General features: G+C 41.9%; 1 protein-coding gene and 1 long non-coding RNA gene across 5 annotated transcripts; one reads left to right on the top strand and one right to left on the bottom strand.

The window, feature by feature from the left end:
- Positions 1-254: 254 nt before the first annotated feature.
- Positions 255-26,323, top strand: LOC124009648 (CDK5 and ABL1 enzyme substrate 1-like). 4 transcript variants are annotated; one of them, XM_046321660.1, is made up of 10 exons: positions 255-970; positions 14,029-14,100; positions 14,473-14,565; positions 15,960-16,037; positions 17,641-17,746; positions 17,912-18,071; positions 18,403-18,542; positions 24,481-24,587; positions 24,796-25,003; positions 25,551-26,323. In XM_046321660.1, exons 1-10 carry the CDS (start codon positions 402-404, stop codon positions 25,689-25,691), a joined length of 1,674 nt encoding a protein of 557 aa, XP_046177616.1. In that variant the 5' UTR covers positions 255-401; the 3' UTR covers positions 25,692-26,323. The 4 variants fall into 4 exon arrangements, with proteins under 4 accessions (XP_046177616.1, XP_046177617.1, XP_046177618.1 ...); XM_046321661.1 differs by having other exon boundaries at positions 18,436-18,542; XM_046321663.1 differs by lacking the exon at positions 255-970 and adding an exon at positions 12,666-12,718.
- On the bottom strand, positions 8,753-21,341 carry LOC124009650. The gene is made up of 3 exons (XR_006834312.1): positions 21,178-21,341; positions 16,740-16,925; positions 8,753-9,066 (listed from the first exon to the last, which is right to left on the bottom strand). It is a non-coding gene; the product is annotated as an uncharacterized LOC124009650 (long non-coding RNA).

Genomic DNA, 26,323 nt, shown 5'->3' on the forward strand with positions numbered 1-26,323 from the left:
CCAAAGCACAATTTCAAAAATGCATATTTCCAATCAATTTAACTGCCTTGACATGCAAATATAACACATGGTAATCCATGAGTTATTTCTGAATGTGGCCAAAATCTGCTATACCTGATGACATTTTTATGTAATTTTGGATAACCAGTCCAGAAGTCTGAAGAGGGAGGGCACCGGAGGAAAATGAAAAAAAAAATAACCCTTTCGTGTGTCCCTGAAAGCCTATTGGTCCATTTTTTCCCTGCTGCCACAATACTGCAGACACGTAACCATCCTGTTTTAGTCAGTTTAAGCTTGCACTTAAAATACAAGGCTATAACATTTGCTATCTACATAAGCACACTTTTAATGTCATATTGACAAAACCTTTGCTCGCCGATTCGAATCGCTGGAAGTGGACCATGGCGGCTGCCACGAGCAGCAATACATCCACAACCACGCTTCAGATAAAGCATTCCAGCATCGAGCATACGCGGAAACGCATAGACCCTCGGAGGAGACAAGCCGCACTCTCTTTTCTCAGTAACATTTCTTTGGATGGTCGACCGGTGCAAGATGATGCCGACAATCAGATCGAAGAGGATAATTCAATTGAGTCGAGGACTAGACAGAGCCTGGTTTCTGCAGCAGAGCGTCCGCTGTACGCGGCTGGCAGGGGCACAGGGGTAGCGACCCCCACGGCCACCCAGGCGCTCGCTATTGCAAACCAGGCTCTGATTGCTAACGCACGAGATAGTTTTGGGATTGGTCCCGCCGCTGCAGCTCAAGCGTGTACAGATCCGGAAGGGGATGCTTTCGGCCCTTCGATTTTCAGTTCGCCTTTCTCTGCAGTACCAGCCGCGATTAGAGGCAGGCTTCAGACCTACACTCAGGGAGTTGTACCTGCTGCCTACTCCAGGCAGGCTTCCCAAGTCTTCTGTTTGGAGGGAGGACAGATAGCCAACTCTGTCCTGGAGCTGCAGAGATCAAGGTAGGGCATTCGTAGATATCTCCATCATGTAGTGTTTACATTCATGACATGTGTGAAGGAGATTACTGGTTGCCCATATTGGGAATGGGAATAGTGACACAGAAGCCCACAGTCAATGTTTACACTGCACTCTCACAAATTATGCATGTCATAGGCTACAGTATTGCAACCCAATAGTGTCAACAATACAGTTTGGCTACAGTATTGCAACACTCATATTGCAATAGTCACTGAAAGTAAGGTGAGCGTTTTTAGGAAGGTCTTTGTTGAGTGAAGCCACCACACAGGATCCACACAGACCTGGGCTAGACTAATGTGTATCATCAGTTATCATCTCAACAATAATAGCACAGGTTTCGGGCTGCTCAAACGGCATCATCAGTTTTAGTCAGTTAGTGTACTGCTAAAGACAAGTTTATACAAAGAGACAGATTACAGCAAAGAGCAAGAGCCTTGGCTTTCTCTATATGTGAAACTTAGTATGCTGCTAACAACTGTGCACATGCAGTGGCTCATTGATTTAGGTGGAATCAGCGGGATTAGATTGAAAAGGTCAACCATTGTGGAATCATTTTGATTAGCCTGCCTATTAACCAGTATGATGAATGTGCTCTCAAATAACAGATTTTGTAAAACATGTTATATTCATGGTAGCACTGAAAGGCATGTCCAGAAGGAAGTGGACTTGTTTTCCCCTGTGCAGATACGGTCACCCGTGCAGATTCTTCCCCATAACCGGTTGGGAGGACTTTCCAAAGCTGCCCTGCACCTGCTGCCTTGCCCTCTCCTATGCAATACAAACAACCTGTAAACCAGTACTCCTCAACACATCGGACCATGGACACCTTTAATGCCCTTGTTTACTCTGTAGAGTGGACCAGAGCACAGGGAACATCTGAGGCTGCCTGACACTCTGTCCCTGCCTAATACCCCACAAACACACCATCTGTAAGGTCCCTCAGTCGAGCAATGAATTTCAAACACAGATTCAACCACAAAGACCAGGGAAGTTTTCCAATGTCTTGCAAAGAAGGGCATCTAAATATATGGCAAGACCTAGCAATGATCAACAACCAATTTGACAGAGCTTGAAGCATTTAAAAGAATAATGATGGGCAAATGTTGCACAATCCAGGTGTGGAAAGCTCCTAGAGACTTACCCAAAAAGCCTCACAGCTGTAATTGCTGCCAAAGGTGATTCTAACATGTAAGCAACTCAGGGGGTCGAATACTTATCTAATCTATATACAGTATATCACAAAAGTGAGTACACCCCTCATATTTTTGTGAATATGAGTATATCTTTCCATGTGACAACACTGAAGAAATTACACTTTGCTACAATGTAAAGTAGTGAGTGTACAGCTTGTTTAACAGTGTAAATTTGCTGTCCCCTCAAAATAACTCAACACACAGCCATTAATGTCTAAACCGCTGGCAACAAAAGTGAGTACACCCCTAAGTGAAAATGTCCAAATTGGGCCCAAAGTGTCAATATTTTGTGTGGCCACAATTTTCCAGCACTGCCTTAACCCTCTTGGGCATGGAGTTCACCAGAGCTTCACAGGTTGCCACTGGAGTCCTCTTCCACTCCTCCATGACAACATCACAGAGCTGGTGGATGTTAGAGACCTTGCACTCTTCCACCTTCCGTTTGAGGATGCCCACAGATGCTCAATAGGGTTTAGGTCTGGAGACATGCTTGGCCAGTCCATCATATTTACCCTCAGCTTCTTTAACAAGGCAGTAGTCGTCTTGGAGGTGTGTTTGGGGTCGTTATCATGTTGGAATACTGCCCTGCGGCCCAGTCTCCGAAGGGAGGGGATCATGCTCTGCTTCAGTATGTCACAGTACATGTTGGCATTCATGGTTCCCTCAATGAACTGTAGCTCCCCAGTGCCGGCAGCACTCATGCAGCCCCAGACCATGACACTCCCACTACCATGCTTGACTGTAGGCAAGACACACTTGTCTTTGTACTCCTCACCTGGTTGCTGCCACACACGCTTGACACCATCTGAACCAAATACGTTTCTTGCTCATCAGACCACAGGACATGGTTCAGTAATCCATGTCCTTAGTCTGCTTGTCTTCAGCAAACTGTTTGCAGGATTTCTTGTGCATCATCTTTAGAGGCTTCCTTCTGGGACGACAGTCATGCAGACCAATTTGATGCAGTGTACGGCGTATGGTCTGAGCACTGACAGGCTGACCCCCCAACCCTTCAACCTCTGCAGCAATGCTGGCAGCACTCATACATCTATTTCCCAAAGACAACCTCTGGATATGAGGCTGAGCACGTGCACTCAACTTCTTTGGTCAACCATGGCGAGGCCTGTTCTGAGTGGAACCTGTCCAGTTAAACCGCTGTATGGTCTTGGCCACCGTGCTGCAGCTCAGTTTCAGGGTATTGGCAATCATCTTATAGCCCAGGCCATCTTTATGTAGAGCAACAATTCTTTTTTTCAGATCCTCAGAGAGTTCTTTGCCATGAGGTGCCATGTTGAACTTCCAGTGACCAGCCAGTATGAGGGAGTGTGAGAGCGATGACACCAAATTTAACACACCTGCTCCCCATTCACACCTGAGACCTTGTAACACTAACGAGTCACATGACACCGGTGAGGGAAAATAGCTAATTGGGCCCAATTTGGACATTTTCACTTAGGGGTGTACTCACTTTTGTTGCGGTTTAGATATTAATGGCTGTGTGTTGAGTTATTTTGAGGGGACAGCAAATTTACACTGTTATACAAGCTGTACACTCACTACTTTATATTGTAGCAAAGTGTCATTTCTTTAGTGTTGTCACATGAAAAGCTATACTATTATATACTACTCAAATATTTACAAAAATGTGAGGGGTGTACTAACTTTTGTGATATACTGTATATATATATTTTTTTAATCCACTAACATTACAGTATTTTTAAAATAGTATTTTGTGTAGATTGTTGACAAAAAAATACAATTAAATCCATTATACATTAACTATACATTCATGTACATACTACCTCAATTGGGCCGACCAACCAATGCTCCTGCACATTGGCTAACCCGGGCTATCTGCATTGTGTCCCACCACCGTCGACCCCTCTTTTACACTACTGCTACTCTGTTCATCATATATGCATAGTCACTTTAACCATATCTACATGTACATACTACCTCGATCAGCCTGACTAACATGTCTGTATGTAGCCTCGCTACTTTTATAGCCTCGCTACTGTATATAGCCTGTCTTTTTACTGTTGTTTTATTTCTTTACTTACCTTTTGTTCCCCTAATACCTTTCTTGCACTATTGGTTAGAGCCTGTAAGTAAGCATTTCACTGTATTCAGCACACATGACAAATCAACTTTGATTTGAACACTGTCTGAAGGCACTGTACATTACAATGATTCAGTAGTTAAACCCCCCCAGGTTATGGAATGCGGTCAGTCAAAGGAGGCTGCCACTGTAAACTAAATTATAAGCTGTTGAGTAATAACTAAGGCGAACTGTTGAGGGACCCCGGCCATATTCCACAGACACATCATAGATGGGCATCTCTCACACAGTGCCTGGTCTGTTTTCCCAGGGCAGCAGCTTGGTGGAAAAGTGGCCAGATCCAGAGAGAGAACCTTGGCTGGGAAGGGAAAGGCAGGACGCCCAGGCTTTCAGAGACGCTGCCCGGCCAGACTCCTTTATCTGTTTATCTCCATCTTCTGTCCTTCACTCCACTTCCTCTCCCAAGGGCACCATACCAGATACTCTTTATTTCTCTCTTTCCATCTTCCTCCCTCTCTCATGGCCTCCAGTCCTGCTCCCAGCCAGGAATCCCCAACCCTCAGATCAGCTGCCAAAAGATACTCTGAGATCAGCGCTCAGAGCTGCTTAAAACCATCTTATTCGGTGTGCATTGATTCTAATGCATGCAAATTATGGTTGAGTTTACATAGGCTGCAATATTCTACTGCTCAAGCTAGACTCATAGACAGTTGCCTTTTACATTCTAGCATAATTTAAGGCGCCCACTCTGTCTTGCTGCTACTGTAAAGGTGTCAGCCCGAGGTGTGGATCTGTTTAAACCGCTTTAAAATTAATTTAGCTTAGTGAATGTTGCCACAAAATCAAATTCCCATGAAATTTTATGGATTGACAGTTAATGCAGTAAATTATATTCTGCACTCCAATGTCCCTGTGTTTTAAACCATTTTTCACAAGTCCTGATTGTGATCGAAAGCTTACTACAGGGAGACTATGAAGCCAAGGGAAACCATAGCAGAGAAACCACATGCAGTATAAACCATTACAATGGTCCTTTGCAGTTTTGTGCAATTGAGTCATATCCTTTTGGTTAAGAGGTTGAGGTTGTTGTTTGGTGAAGGAATGGTTGGCATAATTACACGATTATGTAAGCAGCAATCTTAGGCTAGTTTGCCTCTGAAACACTCGTGGCTTGAACTGCGAAATCTCCAAAGCAGCTGCAGGATAGGCCTTTATGGTTAAAACGGCCACCATAATTAAAGCATTACTGGTAATGAGTCTTGAGATAAGAAAGATAGACATGATGGGTTACTCGATCTTCCAAAATGGAACTTGCAGTACAAGTTTACTAGTTCAAGTTCCACAATGCTAGTAGCACTGATGTTCACCCTAAACCACATGCTATTTAAAGGGAAGGGGGAAGGATGGATTCAGTGGTTTTACTGTATGTCAAGCAACCAGAGCAACTAACCACAAGGTGCTGTGTGTTTTGAACAGTATAGGTATGTGTTATTGTCCTTTATCCATGTCTGCAGCAGTGTTTCCCCTATATTCATATATAGTTTTTTACAGCAGTGGCAAGAATTTAGCAGCGATGGGACATATTTCTGCCGAGACGCGCTTTCAGAGCTCCCCCACTGCTACAGTAGCAGGAAGGAATTGACTGTTGTTGCAGCGTTGTTGTAAATGTGTTGGAGAAGAAAGACCGAAGGGGCTGAGAATAGCCTTTGTTGATAGGATTTTCCCCCCAAATGATTCAATTTTCTTTGGCCTGTAATTGTAAGAAGGCTAGAACATTAGATTGACTTCCACTCTGTCACCCGACAGTGGAACGGGAAGACAACGTCCATGGCAGGCTGCCAATGGGTGTGCGTGTGAAACAATTGAATCTTTTATGTTGAGCAATACTGCTCCTTATCCTAAAAAGCGACAAGCATAGCTGTCAGGTTACATACCAATTGTTTTTGAATGTCCTCATAGGATGTCTATAGGAATTGTTAAGATTGATTAAATAGACCATGCTTGAAATTCATTGAATGTGAACAGTGCTTGTCATGTCACATGCGCCGAATACAACAGCTGTAGACCTTAGTGACATGCTTACTTAAAGTTCTTAAACAACAATGTACGTTTTAAGAAGAAAAAAAATAACTCCATAAATGAAACAACCATTTGAGTAAACAAAACCACAGACAGATGTGTCTTTCATGGGCAGCTCTACTTAGATGCCCATTGTTGTTCTGTCAATATTGAAGGAGGCGATAATTGAAAGTAGCCTGGGCTCTGCCTTAAAGCTTCGGAGTTTGACCAGTCCTTGTTAACGTCAGAATGCTACTGTTGGATTGGAGTTGATTTATCAAGGACCTCAGCCACACGAACTACGGACTGTTCACCCCGTTACCATCTATGAGGCGACAGTACAGGTGCATCAAGCTGGGACCGAGAGACTGATAAACAGCTTCTATCTCCAGGCCATCAGCCTGTTAAACAGTCACCACTAGCTGGCCTCCGCCCAGTACCCTGCCCTGAACCTTAGTCACTGTTAATAGCTACCACCCGGTACTCTACCCTGCAGCTTAGAGACTGCTTTGCCCTATGTACAGAGTCATTGAAAGCTGGCCACTGCTGTACACACCTTTTGCTATTAATATACTGTCTATACACACACACACACACACAGTGGGGCAAAAAAATATTTAGTCAGCCACCAATTGTGCAAATTCTCCCCCTTAAAAACATGAGAGGCCTGTAATTTTCATCATAGGTACACTTCAACTATGACAGACAAAATGAGAAAAAAAATCCAGAAAATCACATTGTATGATTTTTTATTTATTTATTTGCAAATTATTACTAAATACTTTTTTGCCCCACTGTATATCTAATCACACACACACAAAAGTAAGTGGACACCCCTTCAAATTAGTTGATTCGGCTATTGCTCGTCACTGACAGGTGTATAACATCGAGCACACAGCCATGCACATCCATAGACAAACATTGGCAGTAGAATGGCCTTACTGAAGAGCTCAGTGACTTTCAATGTGGCACCGTCATAGGATGCCACCTTTCCAACCAGTCAGTTCGTCAAATGTCTGCCCTGCTACAGCTGCCCCGGGCAACTGTAAGTGCTGTTATTTTGAAGTGGAAACACCTAGGAGCAACAATGGCTAAGCCACAAAGTGGTAGGACACACAAGCTCACATAATGGGACCGGGAGTGCTGAATCACGTAAAAATCGTTTGTCGTCGGTTGCAACACTCACTACCGAGTTCCAAACTGCCTCTGGAAGCAACGTCGGGCACAATAACTGTTCGTCGGGAGCCTCATGAAATGGGTTTCCATGACCGAGCAGCCGTACACAAGCCTAAGATCACCATGTGTAATGCCAAGCGTCGGCTGGAGTGGTGTAAATGTCACTGCCATTGGACTCTGGCGCAGTGGAAACAGGTTTTCTGGAGTGAGGATTCACGCTTCACCATCTGGCAGTCCGACAGACGAATCTGGGTTTGGCGGATACCAGGAGAACCTTAGCTGCCCCAATGCATAGTGCCAACTGTAAAGTTTGGTGGTGGAGGAATAATGGTCTGGGGCTGTTTTTCATGGTTCGGGCTAGGCCCCTTAATACCAGTGAAGGAAATTCTTAACGCTACATACAGCATACACTGACATTCTAGACGATTCTGTGCTTCCAAATTTGTGGCAACAGTTTGGGGAAGGCCTTTTCCTGTTTCAGCATGACAATGCCCCACTGCACAAAGCTAAGTCCACACAGAAATGGTTTATCAAGATCGGTGTGGAAGAACTTGCCTGGCCTGCACAGAGCCCTGACCTCAACTCAATCGAACACCTTTGAATTGATTTGGAACGCTGACTGTGAGCCAGGCCTAATCGCCCAACATCCGTGCCCGACCTCACTAATGCTCTTGTGGCTGAATGGAAGCAGGTTCCCGCAGAAATGTTCCAACTTCTAGTGGAAAGCCTTCCCAGAAGACTAGAGGCTCTTATAGCAGCAAAGGGGGGACCAACTCCATATTACATGCCCATGATTTTGGAAGCAGATGTTTGTTGAGCAGCATACTTTTGGTCATGTATATTCCGCACTCTTACATTGCTCATTCTGCTATTTTTAAATGTATTTATTTCTTGTTGGATTATGTGTGTATTTTTAGGTGTTATTACTGCACTGTATGAGCTAGAAACAGAAGCATTTTGCTGAGCCTGTAAGGGTTTTCGTCCTCCTCCTCTGATGAGGACTAAGAGAGATCGGACCAATTTGCAGGGTGGTAATTGTCAATTTTAATAAGTCAAACTGAACACTACAACATACAAAATAACAAAGTGAAACCAACGAAACAGTCCCGTGTGGTACTAACACGGAAAATAATCACCCACGAAACACAATAGAAAACCGGCTACCTAAATATGGTTCTCAAACAGGGACAATGATAGACAGCTGCCTCTGATTGAGAACCATACCAGGCCAAACACAGAAATAGCAAATCATAGAAAAACTAACATAGACAACCCACCCAACTCACACCCTGACCGTACAAAAACAAAGACATAACAAAAGAACTAAGGTCAGAACGTGACAGCACCTACAATAATATTTGATTTGACCTGCAGTTAAACATCAATAGCTAGCTGTATCAGTCTTGTTGAAGTGAATGAGTAGTCTGGTCCGTGTGTTATTGTTTGCACGGGTGTGGAAAACATCCTTTGCACGTCCACCTCCTGGCTGGCCTGCTGTTGTTCATCTACAGTAGCTGGATCAGTCTGAGCGTCCCACTGAACAGTGGAAACTAGTTTATGGGTTCACTTCATCAGATGTGTACTGTACAAACTGTGAAAGGAAAAACCTAATAGTCAAAATAAAAATAAAATATTCTGTCCAAAAATGAAATTTGCAGCAGTGATAAGATTTTGACCCAATGACATCTGGTACAGTAAGCCATCTGTAATCGAGTGAACCTAATAATTTGTCATGGCAATAGATAGATTAGAGTACCTGGGATGAGGTCATGGTCACTGTTATGTTTCTAACAGACAGTGAGGGCTGTATTTGCTCTGCTGACTGCTACAGCCTAGCTATTCTGGTTAACATGTTCTCCAGGGTGAAGGTGGAGAGACATAGTGTATTCAGAATCCTTGACTTTTTCCACATTGTTACGTTACAGCCTTATTCTAAAATGGATTAAATTGTTTCCCTCCCCCCAATCTACAAACAAAATACCCCATCATGACAAAGCAAAAACAGGTTCAGAATTTTTTGCTAATTTATATAATTCTTTTATTAAAAAAGTAACATTTACATAAGTATTCAGACCATTCTCTCAGTACTTTATTAAAGCACCGTTAGCAGAGATTACAGCCTCATGTCTTCTTGGGAATGACACTACAAGCCTGGCACACCTGTGTTTTGGGAGTTTCTTCAATTCTTCACTGCAGATCCTCTCAAACTCTGTCAAGTTGGATGGGGAGCGTTGCTGCACAGATATTTTCAGGTCTCTCCTGAGAGGTTAGATCGGGTTCAAGTCCGGGGTCTGGTTGAGCCACTCAAAGGACATTCAGAGACTTGTCCCGAAAACACTCCTGTGTTGTATTGGCTGTGTGCTTAGGGTCGTTGTCCTGTTGGAAGGTGAACCTTCACCCCAGTCTGAGGTCCTGAGTGCTCTGGAGCAGGTTTTCATCAAGGATCTCTGTACTTTGAGAATGAGAATCTTGTTTCTCATGGTCTGAGAGTCTTTAGGGGCCTTTTGGCAAACTCCAAGCCAGTTGTCATGTGCCTTTTACTCAAGAGTGGCTTCCGTCTGGCCACTCTACCATAAAGGCCTGATTGGTGGAGTGCTACAGTGATAGTTGTCCTTCTGGAAGGTTCTCTCACCTCCACAGAGGACCTCTGGAGCTCTGTTAGAGTGACCATCGGGTTCTTGGTCACCTCCTTCACTTACAATATAGCTGGGTAGTTTTATTATTTTTATTAAGGGTGTCAATTTTTAGACCGCCCGATTGCTCGGTTTGGCCGGGGGCCAGCTCTGGGAAGAGGCTTGGTGGTTCCAAACTTCTTCCATTTAAGAATTATGGAAGCCACTATGTTCTTGGGCCTTTAATGCTGCAGAAGTTTTTTGGTACCCTTCCCCAGATCTGTGCCTCGACTCAACCCTGTCTTTGAGCTCTATGGACAATTACTTCAACCTCAAGGCTTGGTTTTTGCTCTGACATACACTGTCAACTGTGGGACCTTATATAGACAGGTGTGTGCCTTTCCAAATCATGTCCAATTGTATTTAACACAGGTGGACTCCAATCAAATTGGGGGATGATAATACATTTTAGAATATGGCTGTAACGTAACAAAATGTGGAAAAAAGGAAGGGCTCTGAATATTCTCCGAATGCATTGTAGCTAAGACATAGGTTTCATTGCAGTTGCTCTGCTCTGTGCAACAGATGAATGTGTCACCTCATCAGGAATGTAAAGCTTAGCATGTTAGCGCAGCTAGCAATGTAAGCCTTTAGGCTAGCATGATGGTAGCCACCCTATCCATCACTCAGCATTCTCACTGGAGGATGTCGCCGGGCCTGTCGGCCACAAATACCTTGACGATCCATAATCAATCAATCCAGTGTATTTTATAAAGCCCTTTTTACATCAGCAGTTGTCACAAAGTGCTACACAGATACTCTTCTTGCTGTGGAGATAAGAGTACATGGCCATTGAGGCCAGATTGTTTATCGAGATGAACAGCAGGGTCACATAATAACCACAGTGGTTAGAGGGTGCAGCAGTTCAACACCTCTGGAGTAAATGTCAATGATCCATCTCTTTGACCTCCAGAGAGGGGATGTGATGAGAATTCATAACATGTAGGCTACATGCTTTCCTTCATTACTTTCTTGCCGGGTTTCTCTCAAAAGAGAGGTTCTCAACTTCAAGAGATTATCCTTGTTAAATATGAAGATGTAAATGAATAAATTCCTCCATCTCAGTGCAGAGTGGATGAATGCCATGTAGTTGACCATGTTTACAATTTCTGGCACATCTCAGTGCTAGACATTTTAGAACTTGTTACCTTTCCAATTGCTGTTTCTAACCACATTCCCCTGTAAACATGATGTAGTCTCACCTATGTGGTATAAAGACTGTTGAATCATCCTCTGTTGGTTTAGGCTCGCTTACTGCTGGGAGTTTGTCAAGGACAGTCGTTTTTTGTTAATTTGTTCTGCTGTTCTGTAGTTGATTAACCAGCCGGAGAGCATACACTTATCATCAGCTCATTCTTTCTCTCTCGTTGAATTGGTAATTGAAGAGGTGACAAGTCAAGTTGAGTGTCATTGAGTATATTTAAATAAGTACCACATGTTTAGTGGAGCCTGAAAGCTTGGTGACAACTGACAAGCAGGCTGGCAGGAGTTGTGCAATATGTTTTTTTATATTTTTTATAGTAATGGGCTAATAGATTTTGCGCTGGATAAGTCATGCAACCCAAGTGTGAAAGAAAGGCCTGTGTGTGATGAAACAGTGTTACAACAAAATGAAGCAGCCATTGTCTTTATCCTCTTATGGCATATTTCCATACAGGATTTACCTCAGTCTTTTACCCAAAAGGCTCAGACTTTTCTGTTTCCATCTACGTGGGCCGGCACCCGTTTCTAAACCAGTTTCTTACTCTAGATTAGAATGTTCTAACCATTCTACATGATCTCACACAGAGGCTACTGGTCAGAATGTAGAACACAACAGTGATCATTGACCACAGCAGCCAGCCAGTCAGTCACACAGTGCTGGTGTCAATGATTACAGCTTTGCTTTGTAAATAAGCCACTGTGCCTGACAAGACGGCACAGTACAAAGTCATAGAAACTTTAGCTATTCTTCACATCAAACGTGAAGGTAATGTACATGGGCCAGACTAAGAGGTCCAGTTAGTTTAGGCTACTCATTCATTCTCCAGACCGTTAAAGAAATATAAAAATGATTGTTATGGATGATCACTTGTTGATTTTAGATCGTCAATGATTTAAGATTTGGGTTCAAACCAGTACAATGTTGAACATTTTTCTAAGATTTCCCAATACTGATATAACGGGACAGTAGTTGAGAGGGTAGTAGAAGTTTTAAGTTCCTTGGCGTACACATCACGGACAAACTGAATTGGTTCACCCACACAGACAGCATTGTGAAGAAGGCGCAACAGCGCCTCTTCAACCTCAGGAGGCTGAAGAAATTTGGCTTGTCACCAAAAGCACTCACAAACTTCTACAGATGCACAATCGAGAGCATCTTGTCGGGCTGTATCACCGCCTGGTACGGCAACTGCTTCGCCCACAACCGTAAGGCTCTCCCGAGGGTAGTGAGGTCTGCACAACGCATCACCGGGGAGCAAACTACCTGCCCTCCAGGACACCTACACCACCCGAAGGCCATAAAGATCATCAAGGACAACAACCACCCGATCTACTGCCTGTTCACACCGCTATCATCCAGAAGGCGAGGTCAGTACAGATGCATCAAAGCAGGGACCGAGAGACAGAAGCTGTTTTTCAATCTCAAGGCCATCAGACTGTTAAACAGCCACCACTAACATTGAGTGGCTGCTGCCAACATACTGAGTCATCTCCAGCCACTTTAATAATGGAAATTGATGTAAAAATGTATCACTAGCCACTTTAATCAATGCTACTTTATGTTTACATACCCTACATTACTCATCTCATATGTATATGTATATACTGTACTCTATATCATCTACTGCATCTTGCCATCTTTATGTAATACATGTATCACTAGCCACTTTAAACTATGCCTCTTTATGTTTATATACCCTATATTACTCATTTTTTAATTTAATTTGACCTTTATTTAACTAGGCAAGTCAGTTAAGAAAAAATTCTTATTTTCAATGACGGCCTAGTGGGTTAACTGCCTGTTCAGGGGCAGAACGACGATTTTTACCTTGTCAGCCCGGGGGTTTGTACTTGCAACCTTCCGGTTACTAGTCCAACTCTCTAACCACTAGGCTACCCTGCCGCCCTATCTCATATGTATATAGGGTACTCTATACCATCTACTACATCTTGCCATCTTTATGTAATACATGTATGACTAGCCACTTTAAACTATGCCACTTTATTTTTTACATACCCTACTGTACTCTATACCATCATCTGCATCTTGCCTATGCCGTTCTGTACCATCACTCATTCATACATCTTTATGTACATATTCTTTATCCCTTTACACTTGTGTGTATAAGGTAGTAGTTGTGGAATTGTTTGATTACACGTTGGTTATTACTGCATTGTCGGAACTAGAAGCATAAGCATTTCGCTACACTCGCATTAACATCTGCTAACCATGTGTATGTGACAAGTAACATTTGATTTGGAGGTCAACCAGTGGATTTGGGTAGAAATACCTTGCTTGCTGTTAGATAAGGAATGATGTGGTTAATACCATTAATTCTGAAGAAATGTGTTCAGGGTTTATCATGAACAAGGAACCTCACTCTATTGACATTTAGGCCTCTGCGAAAGCCCATGATTAAGAGTGATTCGACCATTTTATTACATCAACACATTTCTTTCTCTGTTATGGTAAGCCAAGGGTTTTAACCTGCATAATCATTACCAAATAAATTACCATCATTTAGCAAATATCTTGCAATTCAGAATGAATGATTCTAAATGGGCCTAATACATAGTGTCCAGTCTTTCCTCTTCCAGGGCCAGGTAGAGCTGGTTAGCAGCAACACAAGTTGCTTGTGAAACTCAATACCAGCTCCTTATTTCCCTTTTCGCCACAGACGGAGGCTCATCTCTCAGCGATCCTCCTTGGAGACACTGGAAGACATTGAGGAGAACGCCCCTCTACGCAGGTATTGTATAGCAACAACTGTCACAGATCACACAACTCGGCACACCACCCAGAAACATACATTTGGTTTGCTCATATTAGCCTCTCGTTTTAGAGCGATACTCGAGAAGTCAATAACCGCTTTGGCCTGGGAAGTATTTTGATAGATGATGACACTGGAGGAGCTGTAGTTTCACTTCAGTTTGCTATATGGAGACATTGTATGTCCTTTGGGGTGGTGGTGGTGGGAACATCAGGCAACACTGTAATGTCTTGGTCTGGCTCAGTCTCTCTGTTTACGGTTGTTGTGACATGTTGTGCTCTTTTCCTGCTCCAAATGGATCTCAATGAATCACATTTGTTTTGATCTGTGTTGAATAAAATGTGTTTTTAGATGCAGAACCCTCTCAGGTTCACCCCGACCAAAGAGCTTCAAAAAGGTCCACTTCATCAAGACCATGAGGCAACATGATATGCGCAATGGAAGGTATGAATGAAAACATCCCCATCCGCAATTCAATACAAACCTTCAATAGAAAATCCCCCCAATGAACGCCAAGTAGTTTGAATACCTCTCAGGTTAATGAAATCTACTAGAGATGTAGGTCACTTATTCTAAGCTATTCCTTAGAACTATCAATCAATTTACTATTGATTGATACATTTATAATTCATAGGATAATTTATCAGACTGATCAGCAGTTCATTGAAAGATTCATCTTCACAGAAATTCTCTCAAATTGAGTTCATATTTCATATTGTCAAAGCTATACATTGAGGACCACAACCTTGAATCATGAAACGCATAACACTATCTCACTTTTATAAACAATGATACATGCACTTTCACTTAGATATTCCAGAGCACTGAAGAAATTTGGTCACACAGATGTTAATGACTTATTTGATATATAACACAGTGATACTGTATGTAGCTAGTGTACAGCAGCTTCTCTCTGTAATAAATACTATAGGCTTTTATGGATATTTCCTGGAATCTAAAAGACATTGGACAGTTAAACTATTTCCACAGTACTTGATTTTGTATTACACAGATTATTCAACTTTCTTTTTTTTTTAAATTCTGAATGTTTTGAACTTACAAGCCTCAATCTCCTTTTACACTTGGGTGTGTACCGGACCTATTTATTTTGATGAATTGTTATATATCTGTCTTGACAGGTATTTGAATGGGTGCAAAGCCTTTCTTTTGGCCCAGGAAGAAAAAGGAGTGTGCTGATACATTCTGTCTTCAATAGTAGCTTTTTAATAAAGCTTATTTCTGGATTTTAGGTGGTTGAATTGGGACTGCAACTGTTGTGCTTTACATTCAATCTCTATGCAGTTGCGGTTGTTTTTATTTACTCTTATCTAGCTAATCAGTGTGCCATATACAGCAGTAATGAATTGCCATACGTCCCATTCTGCCTGTGACGTTGATATTGATCAGTGAGTAGGCCTGTTATTTTATGTCATAACTCAAAAAGTATAAATCAGTGACAAAGTTTTATGACACAATTTCTCAATGAATTGTAGCAGCAGTTATGCAAACCACTTTGAGGAGTGGTTCAATTTGACTGTACTATAGGTTTTTACCTCGCGTGCAGCTGCTATTCTGATATTGTATGATAAACAAGTTTGGTCTTGTTTAGTCTCCAAAGCAAGACATGGCTAGTAACATCATTTGAAAAGATCTGCATAATTTTGTTCCCAAACCTCTGACTACATATTACATACTCCACAATACACTCACAGAACACATAAAAAAAACAGTATTTCATTTAGTTTTCTAAATCTTGATTGTTTTACTGCTCACTTTTTCCTCCATCTTAACCTGTAAATCAGAGTGTCTTTTTCACCTAGTTCATTTTGTTTTTATAGGATAGTCCTAATCAGTGGCAGAAGATCCTTGTATAGTGTATTTTCTGTCCTGCCCTATCGAGATTGTAGCCAAGCAGGGTATGTATCCTACAGCATGCCAACCTCCATTTTCCCATCCTTCGTTCCTTGCTTTCCCCCGTTCTCACATCCCCTTTGTTTCTGCCGATATATAACTAGTACTTTATTACATTGGGACGGGGATAACATTATTACAATGAACAGTGTTCTAGACGGGTTGGTTTTGGTGGATGCTTTTTTTTCCTACAACAAAATAAATGTTTGCAAGAGAGGTGAACAAGTAATCTACTGAATTAATTAACTTAAAAGTAATGGATCACACCCATTTAAGGATTGTATCCATGTCACTATGTTTCCATGTAGGCCTGTAGTTTGCTGTATCTAGACTATTTGTTTTTGGAAGACCATCATGAGGTTGTTTAGATTCATTCTAATACGACTTCGTTTTTGCCCATTGCAACCGTCTCTGGCTTTGCTGTTATCATTTAGGCTGCACTTTTCCTCAATTCGTTGCTGCCCTCAAAGATTCCGTAGCATGTTTTTATCTCAGCACTTTAACTTTGCATGCGCTTTGCTGCGATTGCATAACACACACTTACATTTCAGAGTGGTCTCAAATGATCCATCCGTAACCACAACAGAGCATTATGTAGTTTCTGTTTGGAGTTTACACATGACATTTCAGTTTGTTGTTGTTCATATTGTTCTCCCTGTGCGGTTAGAGATTATACTTCTTGGCCCTTGGAAGAGAGCCTGGCTTACCGGTAGTCAGACTGTTGTATTTTCTTATTGCAACACGAGGTTCAGACTCCTTCGTGTTATGGGGACCCACGGTAGTCTTGAACTCTTTCCGGTCTGTTATATTTCTTCCCACCTGGCCGGCCTGCCTGCCTGGGGAAAGAGGCAGTGTTGGTTTGACCTGGGTCCTGGTGCCCCCCAATGAAATAGCTTGTTTTGGAGGAAGTGAGAAAGAAAAATGACTGATTAACAGAGAATACAATGGACAGAGAGAAAGAAAGCACCATTTAGTGGGCTTAGTGAAGAGCAGAACAGGGTAATTTATGCAGCCTAATCTTCCTAAGCCCTACAACGAAGGGTTAAAGAGCTAATGAAGCCCCTAATGAATTCAATAGCCTCATTCCTGACTGCCCAATGCTGCTAATTGGCGGTTGAGATTGCTTGGCTGAGTGTCATTGCAGCAAAATGCACTTTGACTATGTAGAGAACTGACCAAGCTAAAATCCCATGCCCTGTCTTATAGTCAGTACCATATAGGCCTAAAATAATAATTATCTAAATGATGTCCACAAGCCCAAGCTTCTGTCTTTTAGGACTTTTTCCTGGAATGTTTTCCTTTCTTGCCCCAATTAGTGTTTTTGTTGATTTACCCCAGTGTTTATAATAACTGGGTGATTCAATTGCCTTGTTAATTAGCTCAGTCCTCTCTGGGGCATTATGGCACTGTGGAATTCTGGGAACATGGAATGATAGCTTCTCTACCTGGTCTAATTCCACATTCCTTTTTTGGAGCTTCCATTTATTTTCTGTGTGATAGATGGTGAGAGAGATGCTGAGGTGGAGTCTAGACCCTAGACAGAAGACTGTTTGGCAGGGGGTGTGGGTTTTAGGGGAAGGGGTGTCTAAAGGTTTTGTGCCCCGGCAGGGATGTGAAACTGGAAAGCGGGCGTCAGCGTCACCCCTCGGGCGGGGTCAGTGCCAAGGAGATGGTGATCGGGCTGGAGGGAGTGGAGCTGGGGGCCTATGGAAAGGTGAGAGAGGATGGGAGACATATCCTTTCCTCCCTACTTTGTTACAGATCAGTTATCACCTCAAGGAAGAGAATAGGGAAGGATTTTGAGTATGTAACAGCGGTCCAAACAGCGCAGACAGTGGTCCAATCACATGTTAAAATGTGAGTATGTCTCTCTCCACAGACTGTATCATACACTCAGTTCCTGTACCCCACCAACGCCCTGGGCAGCGGACGCAGGAACACCATCGACTCCACTTCATCCATCTCTCAGTCTCGTAACGCCAGCCACCGCAGCCTCAGCTTGGGCCGGGCCAACAGCAATCAGAGCAGCATCGACACAGGTCAGTCATGTGAGTGAGTGGATTCTCTGGAGTAGTTGTGGCATTCATACAGGCCAGTGTGTGGACCCACCCGTCCTGGAGAGAGCCCCTGAATAGGTGTATGTCAGAGTGAGGATGATACACATCACTTTTCCCCATCCACAGTGTGATGTTTTAGTTGATCAATTACTTGTTCAACATTGAGGGCTTGACTTTGTATTAGAAGTGGAAAAACAATTTGTATTTCTCGGCCCCAGTGTTTGTTTATCCCTGGCTCATTGTGTGACTAATATATAGTAATATGCCATTTTGCAGACGCTTTTAGTAATTTGTGTATAGATTTTACGTACAGGTGGTCCCGGGACTGTCCTTTTGTCCTCTGCAGGGAATGATCTGGGGGACTTGATCCGGGAGTATGACCCCAATCTGTTGGACGATCCCCAGTGGCCGTGTGGGAAGCACAAGAGAGTCCTCATCTTTCCCTCCTACATGGTAAGAGACTACTCTGCTTACCAGAAATGGTTTCAAACAGTATTTGTTTCCTTTCAAGTACTTCATTCTTTATTGAGCCTGCCTTTATGCCACAGGGACAGGGTTTGTTCTTGAGACAAGTCCATTGGTTCCATTGCGCCAGACAACTCAATCTAGCACAGATAAAGTATGTGAACGATTTCAAGTACTTTTTGAACCCAGGTCTGCTGTTTACTATGGCCCTGCATGTTGCTCTCTTCACAACCCAGGGATGTTTTTATTTAATACAGCCTGTTAAGAGTCCACCTTATGTAAGTAAGAGCAATGGGAATTAGGCTATTTGTGGTCAAGGACATTGTATTGCTGAATGGATCCACTGGTATTTCTCATGTTCATTTGTATCAAGTCATGCGATATCTTCCTTGTTTTTCCTGAAGAAAAAAAAAAGTATTCCCCCAAAAATATTGTCTGAAAAATAACTACAAAACAACTCCTATATACAGTGGGGCAAAAAAGTATTTAGTCAGCCACCAATTGTGCAAGTTCTCCCACTTAAAAATATGAGAGGCCTGTAATTTTCATCATAGGTACACTTCAACTATGACAGACAAAATGAGAAAAGAAAAATCCAGAAGATCACATTGTAGGATTTTTAATGAATTTATTTGCAAATTATGGTGGAAAATAAGTATTTGCTCAAGAACAAAAGTTTATCTCAATACTTTGTTATATACACTTTGTTGGCAATGACAGAGGTCAAACGTTTTCTGTAAGTCTTCACAAGGTTTTCACACACTGTTGCTGGTATTTTGGCCCATTCCTCCATGCAGATCTCCTCTAGAGCAGTGATGTTTTGGGGCTGTTGCCAGGCAACAAGGACTTTCAACTCCCTCCAAAGATTTTCTTTGGGGTTGAGATCTGTAGACTGGCTAGGCCACTCTAGGACCTTGAAATGCTTCTTACGAAGCCACTCCTTCGTTGCCCGGGCGGTGTGTTTGGGATCATTGTCATGCTGAAAGACCCAGCCATGTTTCATCTTCTTGCCCTTGCTGATGGTAGACTTTGTTACTTTGGTCCCAGCACTCTGCAGGTCATTCACTAGGTCCCCCCGTGTGGTTCTGGGATTTTTGCTCACCGTTCTTGTGATCATTTTGACCCCACGGGGTGAGATCTTGCGTGGAGCCCCAGATCGAGGGAGATTATCAGTGGTCTTGTATGTCTTCCATTTCCTAATAATTGCTCCCACAGTTGATTTCTTCAAACCAAGCTGCTTACCTATTGCAGATTCAGTCTTCCCAGCCTGGTGCAGGTCTACAATTTTGTTTCTGGTGTCCTTTGACAGCTCTTTGGTCTTGGCCATAGTGGAGTTTGGAGTGTGACTGTTTGAGGTTGTGGACAGGTGTCTTTTTATACTGATAACAAGTTCAAACAGGTGCCATTAAAACAGGTAACGAGTGGAGGACAGAGGAGCCTCTTAAAGAAGAAGTTACAGGTCTGTGAGAGCCAGAAATCTTGCTTGTTTGTAGGTGACCAAATACTTATTTTCCACCATAATTTGCAAATAAATTCATTCAAAATCCTACGATGTGATTTTCTGGATTTTTTTCTCCTCATTTTGTCTGTCATAGTTGAAGTGTACCTATGATGAAAATTACAGGCCTCATCTTTTTAAGTGGGAGAAATTGCACAATTGGTGGCTGACTAAATACTTTTTTGCCCCACTGTATAAATCATATACTGTATCAACTCACTGTAAGCCACAGGAGTCTATTTGACTGACCATTCTAATCAGCAAGGTCATTGGCTCAATCCCTGGCTCAGCTCCCACTCCTACTAGAGTCTGTGGTGTGTGAATACACTCCCGCCTCTCTACCCTGTAGATCTTTGAACAGCCATCATAACAGCTAGGTTGCTTCCAAAATTACACCCTGTTCCCTCTATAGTGCAAAACTTTTGACCAAGGCCCAAATATTTAAATGAGTTAATGGCATTAGTTAATCACAATTTCTTTATTTATATTTACTCAAATTGGGCCAAAGTTATACTGCTTTGAAACTCAAAATCTACAGCCGAATGTTTTAATTAAGCAATAATGCACGAGGGGGTGTGGTGTATATAGCCAATATACCACGGCTAAGAGCTGTTCTTACGCACAAAACAACGCGGAGGCCATATACCACAAACCCCCGTGTCGTATTGCTATTATAAACAGGTTACAAATTAGAGCAGTAAAAATACATGTTTTGTCATACCCTTGATATACCACAGCTGTCAGCCAATCAGCATTCATTAAACAACACAATTCACTACAGCTATTAATTCTCCCAATGTTTAGGTAGGCCTACTCCCTCTTACCTATGTTATTGAAATGTAACACTTAAGCACAACACACACACAGCTTTAAGTTATGTTAAAGCTTCAGGCATTCTACATGAGTGTGACAAAAGAAAAATAGAACTGGCTCTGGATACAAAGATCTTGTCCAACAATGTTATGAAAACACTAACCATCTGTACTGTTCAGATAACATTACACACATAGGCCTTCACACTTTCCCACCCTCCCACATCCTCTCGCTCTCACAGGGAGTTTCTTATGCACTTACTCCCGCTCTCACACATCCGCTTCACACCCCAATCTTGCATATGCAGCCTACCTTTTCAAGAATGTATTTGAGTAGCCTATTCCTTTTCAGTTCTAACCTGTGCCATCCATATTTGTGCATAGTCTAGTCAGTGGTCAAGTAATCTGCTAGCTAGCCACACGGTCTTCAGCGCTGTAAGAGCGCAAGCATTGATTAATAGCTGTGTTCCGTGTTGTGTTCTGCTCATAAAAAAAGTCCGTACGGAAGCATGTGCGCTTAAAACGTTCCGTGCGGTGAAGAGACTCTATTAACGTTATCATTTTTTTTTTGCCGAGAAACATGTTAACTTTGGCAGCCCTACTATTTTCTTTAACTGATTTTTCAGGTTCTACTACTAACTGTGTCATGATATACAAATCATTTTGGTATGTTTAGTTTCCTTTGTGATCAGATAAATATCTATAAATTACATTCCTTTTAGTTACTAAAGTAGCCACAAGTTTGCTGCAGTAGTCGAAGTATAGTGACAAATAGCTGATGGTATATTTTGAACTCTGATGGGGAGCTGCATGGAGGAATTACTATCCATGACCAAAAATATCAAGTTAAAAATACTAGTTTGATAAGTTGTATTACTGCAAGCTAGAGCAGAGCAAATGACTTGGCATGAGCTAACTTGGGCAATATGCTGTAAATTCATAATTGTTATCTCTCTCTCTTATCACATACCCAGATTGAGTGTGGGTCAACTGCAGGGCTCCTTCTATCTTCCTAGATAACAGTTGAGCCTCTGACCTGAAATAAAGTTCAATGGCTAAATTACAGTAGGGGAGAGTCGGGTAAGTTGAGCCATTATTTTTGTTCATTCCGTCAAGGGAAATATTATTCTTTCTAACAAACATATCTACATATATTTCAGGATGTTGTATATCCCTGGAAATAACCAGTAGTCATGTAAACAGTACAGCTTGTCACTTGTCTCTTAATTATTTTAAGCATATTTTAACACCTAACAAACACTTTCTACTTAAGTTTTTAATTTTTTTAACATAGGACAGGTTCTGTTGTTACCTCATATCCCAGAGCTAATGCCTTGCAAAACACCTGGGAAGAAAACACTTCAACTTTCCGTTGGCTCAACTTACCCCAAGGCAAACATTTTGACTATTAGCCCACACAGCTTCAAGGATGCACTTTAATACTAGGTTTAGTATCTCATATTGAAGCTTATAGAGAGCCCAACTGATGTATAGAACCAATCTTAAAATATACATTGGTTAGATACAAGCATCATGAAACCTTTTATACACACTAATTAATTTGACTGGTAAATATCTGTTTTTTGGACTTAAAACTTGCTTACCACTTTTTCCATGTGGTTTCTTCCATTAGACTTCATGAAATGATGACCTCTTCCTAAATATTTGGTACAATTATACATTTTGTGTATAGTTTCCTAGAAACAAGGGCGATTCAACTTACCCCACTCTCCCCTACATCAACAGAATATACTGAGCTTGGAAATGTAAAGCATCAAACATTCTATAATATATTCTGTCTTTCCGTGGCCCGTGTATGGTGTGCCACCGACACTCAACCACCCAATGGAACTAGGGCTGAGCGATATGGCGGTATTATTATGTTTGGAATAATAAAAGTTTTTTTATTATTTATTTGAGTAGTGTGTGACCCTAAGGTGGCAACACATACATTATATGTGATTTCAATGGGTCTTTCTCCATTCTCATTTGTTTTATACTGACCAGAAATAATTTTCAGCATTTTCATAGCTAACTTGAGATCATTTCCACACTGCCACTTAGGGCAGCACAATATGGGCAAACAATCTAGGTCTTTTTTGTAAATGTTGTGATTTTTTAGCAAAACACTTGGGTGAACTATTGGACTCATGGAAATATAATGAGTATTCTAATGATATGGTCCGAATATAATAGTGGGCACTTTTAAATTGTCTTGTTTGACAGGACAACAAATGAAAATGCCAGGGAGGAGTTATTGTGACAGGCAGGGTAGGAACAAGTGTTGTGTTTCCTAGGGGACCCTACAAGCTTTAGATACATGTTTTTTTATTTTAGTAACATATTCATGCTTTGCGTATTCCTCTTTGTTTGAGAAGATACTGTTGCACAAACATGCTGGTTTTAGGTCTACACCATCACTGGTATTATCAGGCTGTATAGCTGATAAAGTTTGCTCTGACTCCGTACATGTATTAGCGGCTAACACGATTTAGTCCTAACTTGCTAAGAAAATACAAACTAGCTGTTTGCAGATGTAAGAAACACAAACGAATCATGTAATTATATAACGCTAGTGGATTTCTATTAAGAGGCAAAGTGAAAACAGCATAGTTGTCATCAACATTGTTGCATTCAGACCGCATTGTCATGGCAGCACATGCAAGTGTGACGAGGAACAAATGCGTTCCTTAAGTGACAGGGGGCGGGGCTAGGTCTGTGTGGAAAGCCGCATGGAGGGAGAGATCAAAAAGAGAATTACTTGACACATTGGAAAGAATTGACAAAAAAAAGAGCAAACAGAGAGTACACAGTGGCAGAATACCTGGCCCCCGAAGGCAGACCTGGCTCTCAAGAGAAGAGGGGCTATGTGCACACTGCCCACAGAATGAGGTGGAAACTGAGCAGCACTTCCTAACCTCCTGCCAAATGTATAACCCTATTAGAGACACATATTTCCCTCAGATTACACAAACTCACAAAGAATGCAAAAACAAATCTAATTTTGATAAACTCCCATATCTATTGGGTGAAATAACATTGCAATCAAAGCATCAAGATTTGTGACCTGTTGCCACAAGAAAAGGGCAACCAGTGAAGAACCACCATTGTAAATACAACCCATATGTTTATTTCTTTTCCCTTTTGTATTTGAAATGTCTTTATTCTTTTGGAACATTTGTAAGTGTAATGTTTACTGTAATTATTTTTTATTGCACCTTGGCAATGTCGACATATGATTCCCATGCCAATAAAGCCCCTTAAATGGAAATTGAGAGCGGAGAGAAATGACTTGCGAAGTAAACTATAAATGGACGTTACACACGGCGTATCACATTTAACAAACCAAAAACTCAAATACTGTTATAAAAGTTCAAGTAAAAATCCAAAACGATCTGTGCATCAAGACTAATATCATAAAAACTGTATACTGCCCAGGTCTAAATGGAACCCAACACTGAATATAAAGATCCCGCCACCTTCCATAGTGAGACTGATGCTGCTGTTTCCTCTTCCACATATGTATACAAAAACCTATAACACTTGCACAAATTCAATAACAGAGCCTAACACCAGTGCTGTCTGTCTGACACCAATACATTCATCTTTCTTTCAGACTACAGTCATAGAGTACGTCAAGCCTTCTGACCTCAAGAAGGACATGAATGAGACGTTCAAGGAGAAGTTCCCCCACATACGGCTGACCCTCAGCAAAATCAGGAGGTGGGGACGTCTAGTCCAAACATATATTAGAGTATGATGTGGAAATGATCCGTTTGGTGCAGCAGTATTTAATCCCTTGTGGTTAATCGTATCAAAATTGGTTTACTGACAATGGCCACACTATGATACTTACTGGGTTCTTCTTTTTAGCTTTGACCTTTTAGCGTTTGTCTTATCTCACCACCTTCCCCCCCCACCCCAACCCCAGTCTGAAGAGAGAGATCCGTAAATTGGCCCAGGAAGAGTGTGGCTATGAGGAACCCACCGTAGCCATGGCCTTCGTCTACTTCGAGAAGCTGGTCCTCCAGGGGAAACTCAACAAGCAGAACCGCAAACTCTGCGCCGGTGCTTGCGTCCTGCTTGCTGCCAAGATTGGCGGAGACCTCAAGAAGCACGAGGTCAAGCAGCTCATAGACGTAAGTGTCGTACTTTTGTCATCGTGCACTGGGCTTCGGTGGAAACCATCAGTGCTTTCCTGTCACGCAGACAAACCGCGATCCTGCACGGATTATAGGATTGTTATATCGTATGAATTCATTACAAGTGTTTCCTGTAAAGCTGGAATCCTTAGTGGTGAAACTGCCATATCTGTTTGCGATATTACAACAACAAAGATATTACTTCAAACAACGAACACTTTCCCCCCCATCCACAAAACCAATGACAAATGCATCTGGGGCGACCAGTGGCGGCTGTTTCACCTTTTGCGGATCCCAACTTTAATGTTAAACTTTTGTAAAAATGTAATAAAAATATGATAGGATGGTAATATAATATTGATGTGGTTATTTGTCAAGCATTATAAATATCTGCGTGACAGGAAAGCACCACATGACAGATAGCAACGTGGCTAGCTCACAGATCGTAGACAAAAGTATTTGTCACTACATATTACTCACCTAATATATTAAGTAGTACAGTGGTTTAGTTACTACATCTCTCCCTTTTTTTCCTAATTTGTAGAAACTGGAGGAGAGGTTTCGTGTGAACAGGAGAGAGCTGATAGCCTTTGAGTTCCCTGTGCTTGTAGCCCTGGAGTTCAACCTGTACCTGCCTGAGCACGAGGTCATGCCCCACTACAGACGCCTCGTCCAGACCTCCTAGCATTAGTGACCCGTCAGGAGGAGCACCTAGACCATGCCCTTCTGATCCAGGACCAGAATCTACACCACACCCTCCTCCCCACCCCACCACTAGGTGCCACGACCTTGTCTCCTCTCTGCAGCCTGGGGATCCATTATGGACCATGATGTGGGAGCTCCACTACACTCTACTGCAGGCCACATTCATATGTTCATTTTCAGATCAAGACTTGAAAGCAGCCAAAGTGACATGTATTTCCATACACATATTCTTACGTCAACATTTTTCTCAGAGTTTTACTCCTACATTCGAGACTAGTTACATCTTCAAAATACTTACACTATCATTCAAAAGTTTGGGGTCACTTAGAAATGTCCCTGTTTCTGAAAGAAAAGCACATTTTTTGGTCCATTAAAATAACATAAAATTGATCAGAAATACAGTGTAGACATTGTTAATGTTGTAAATTACAATTGTAGCTAGAAATGACATATTTTGTAAAATTGAATATTTACATAGGTGTACAAAAGGCCCATTATCAGCAACCATCACTCCTGTGTTCCAATGGCACATTGTGTTAAAAGGCTAATTGATCATTAGAAAACCCTTTTGCAATTATGTTAGCACAGCTGAAAAATGTTGTTCTGATTAAA

The sequence above is a fragment of the Oncorhynchus gorbuscha genome, linkage group LG22 (genome assembly GCF_021184085.1).
Source record: "Oncorhynchus gorbuscha isolate QuinsamMale2020 ecotype Even-year linkage group LG22, OgorEven_v1.0, whole genome shotgun sequence".
Lineage (NCBI taxonomy): Eukaryota > Metazoa > Chordata > Actinopteri > Salmoniformes > Salmonidae > Oncorhynchus > Oncorhynchus gorbuscha.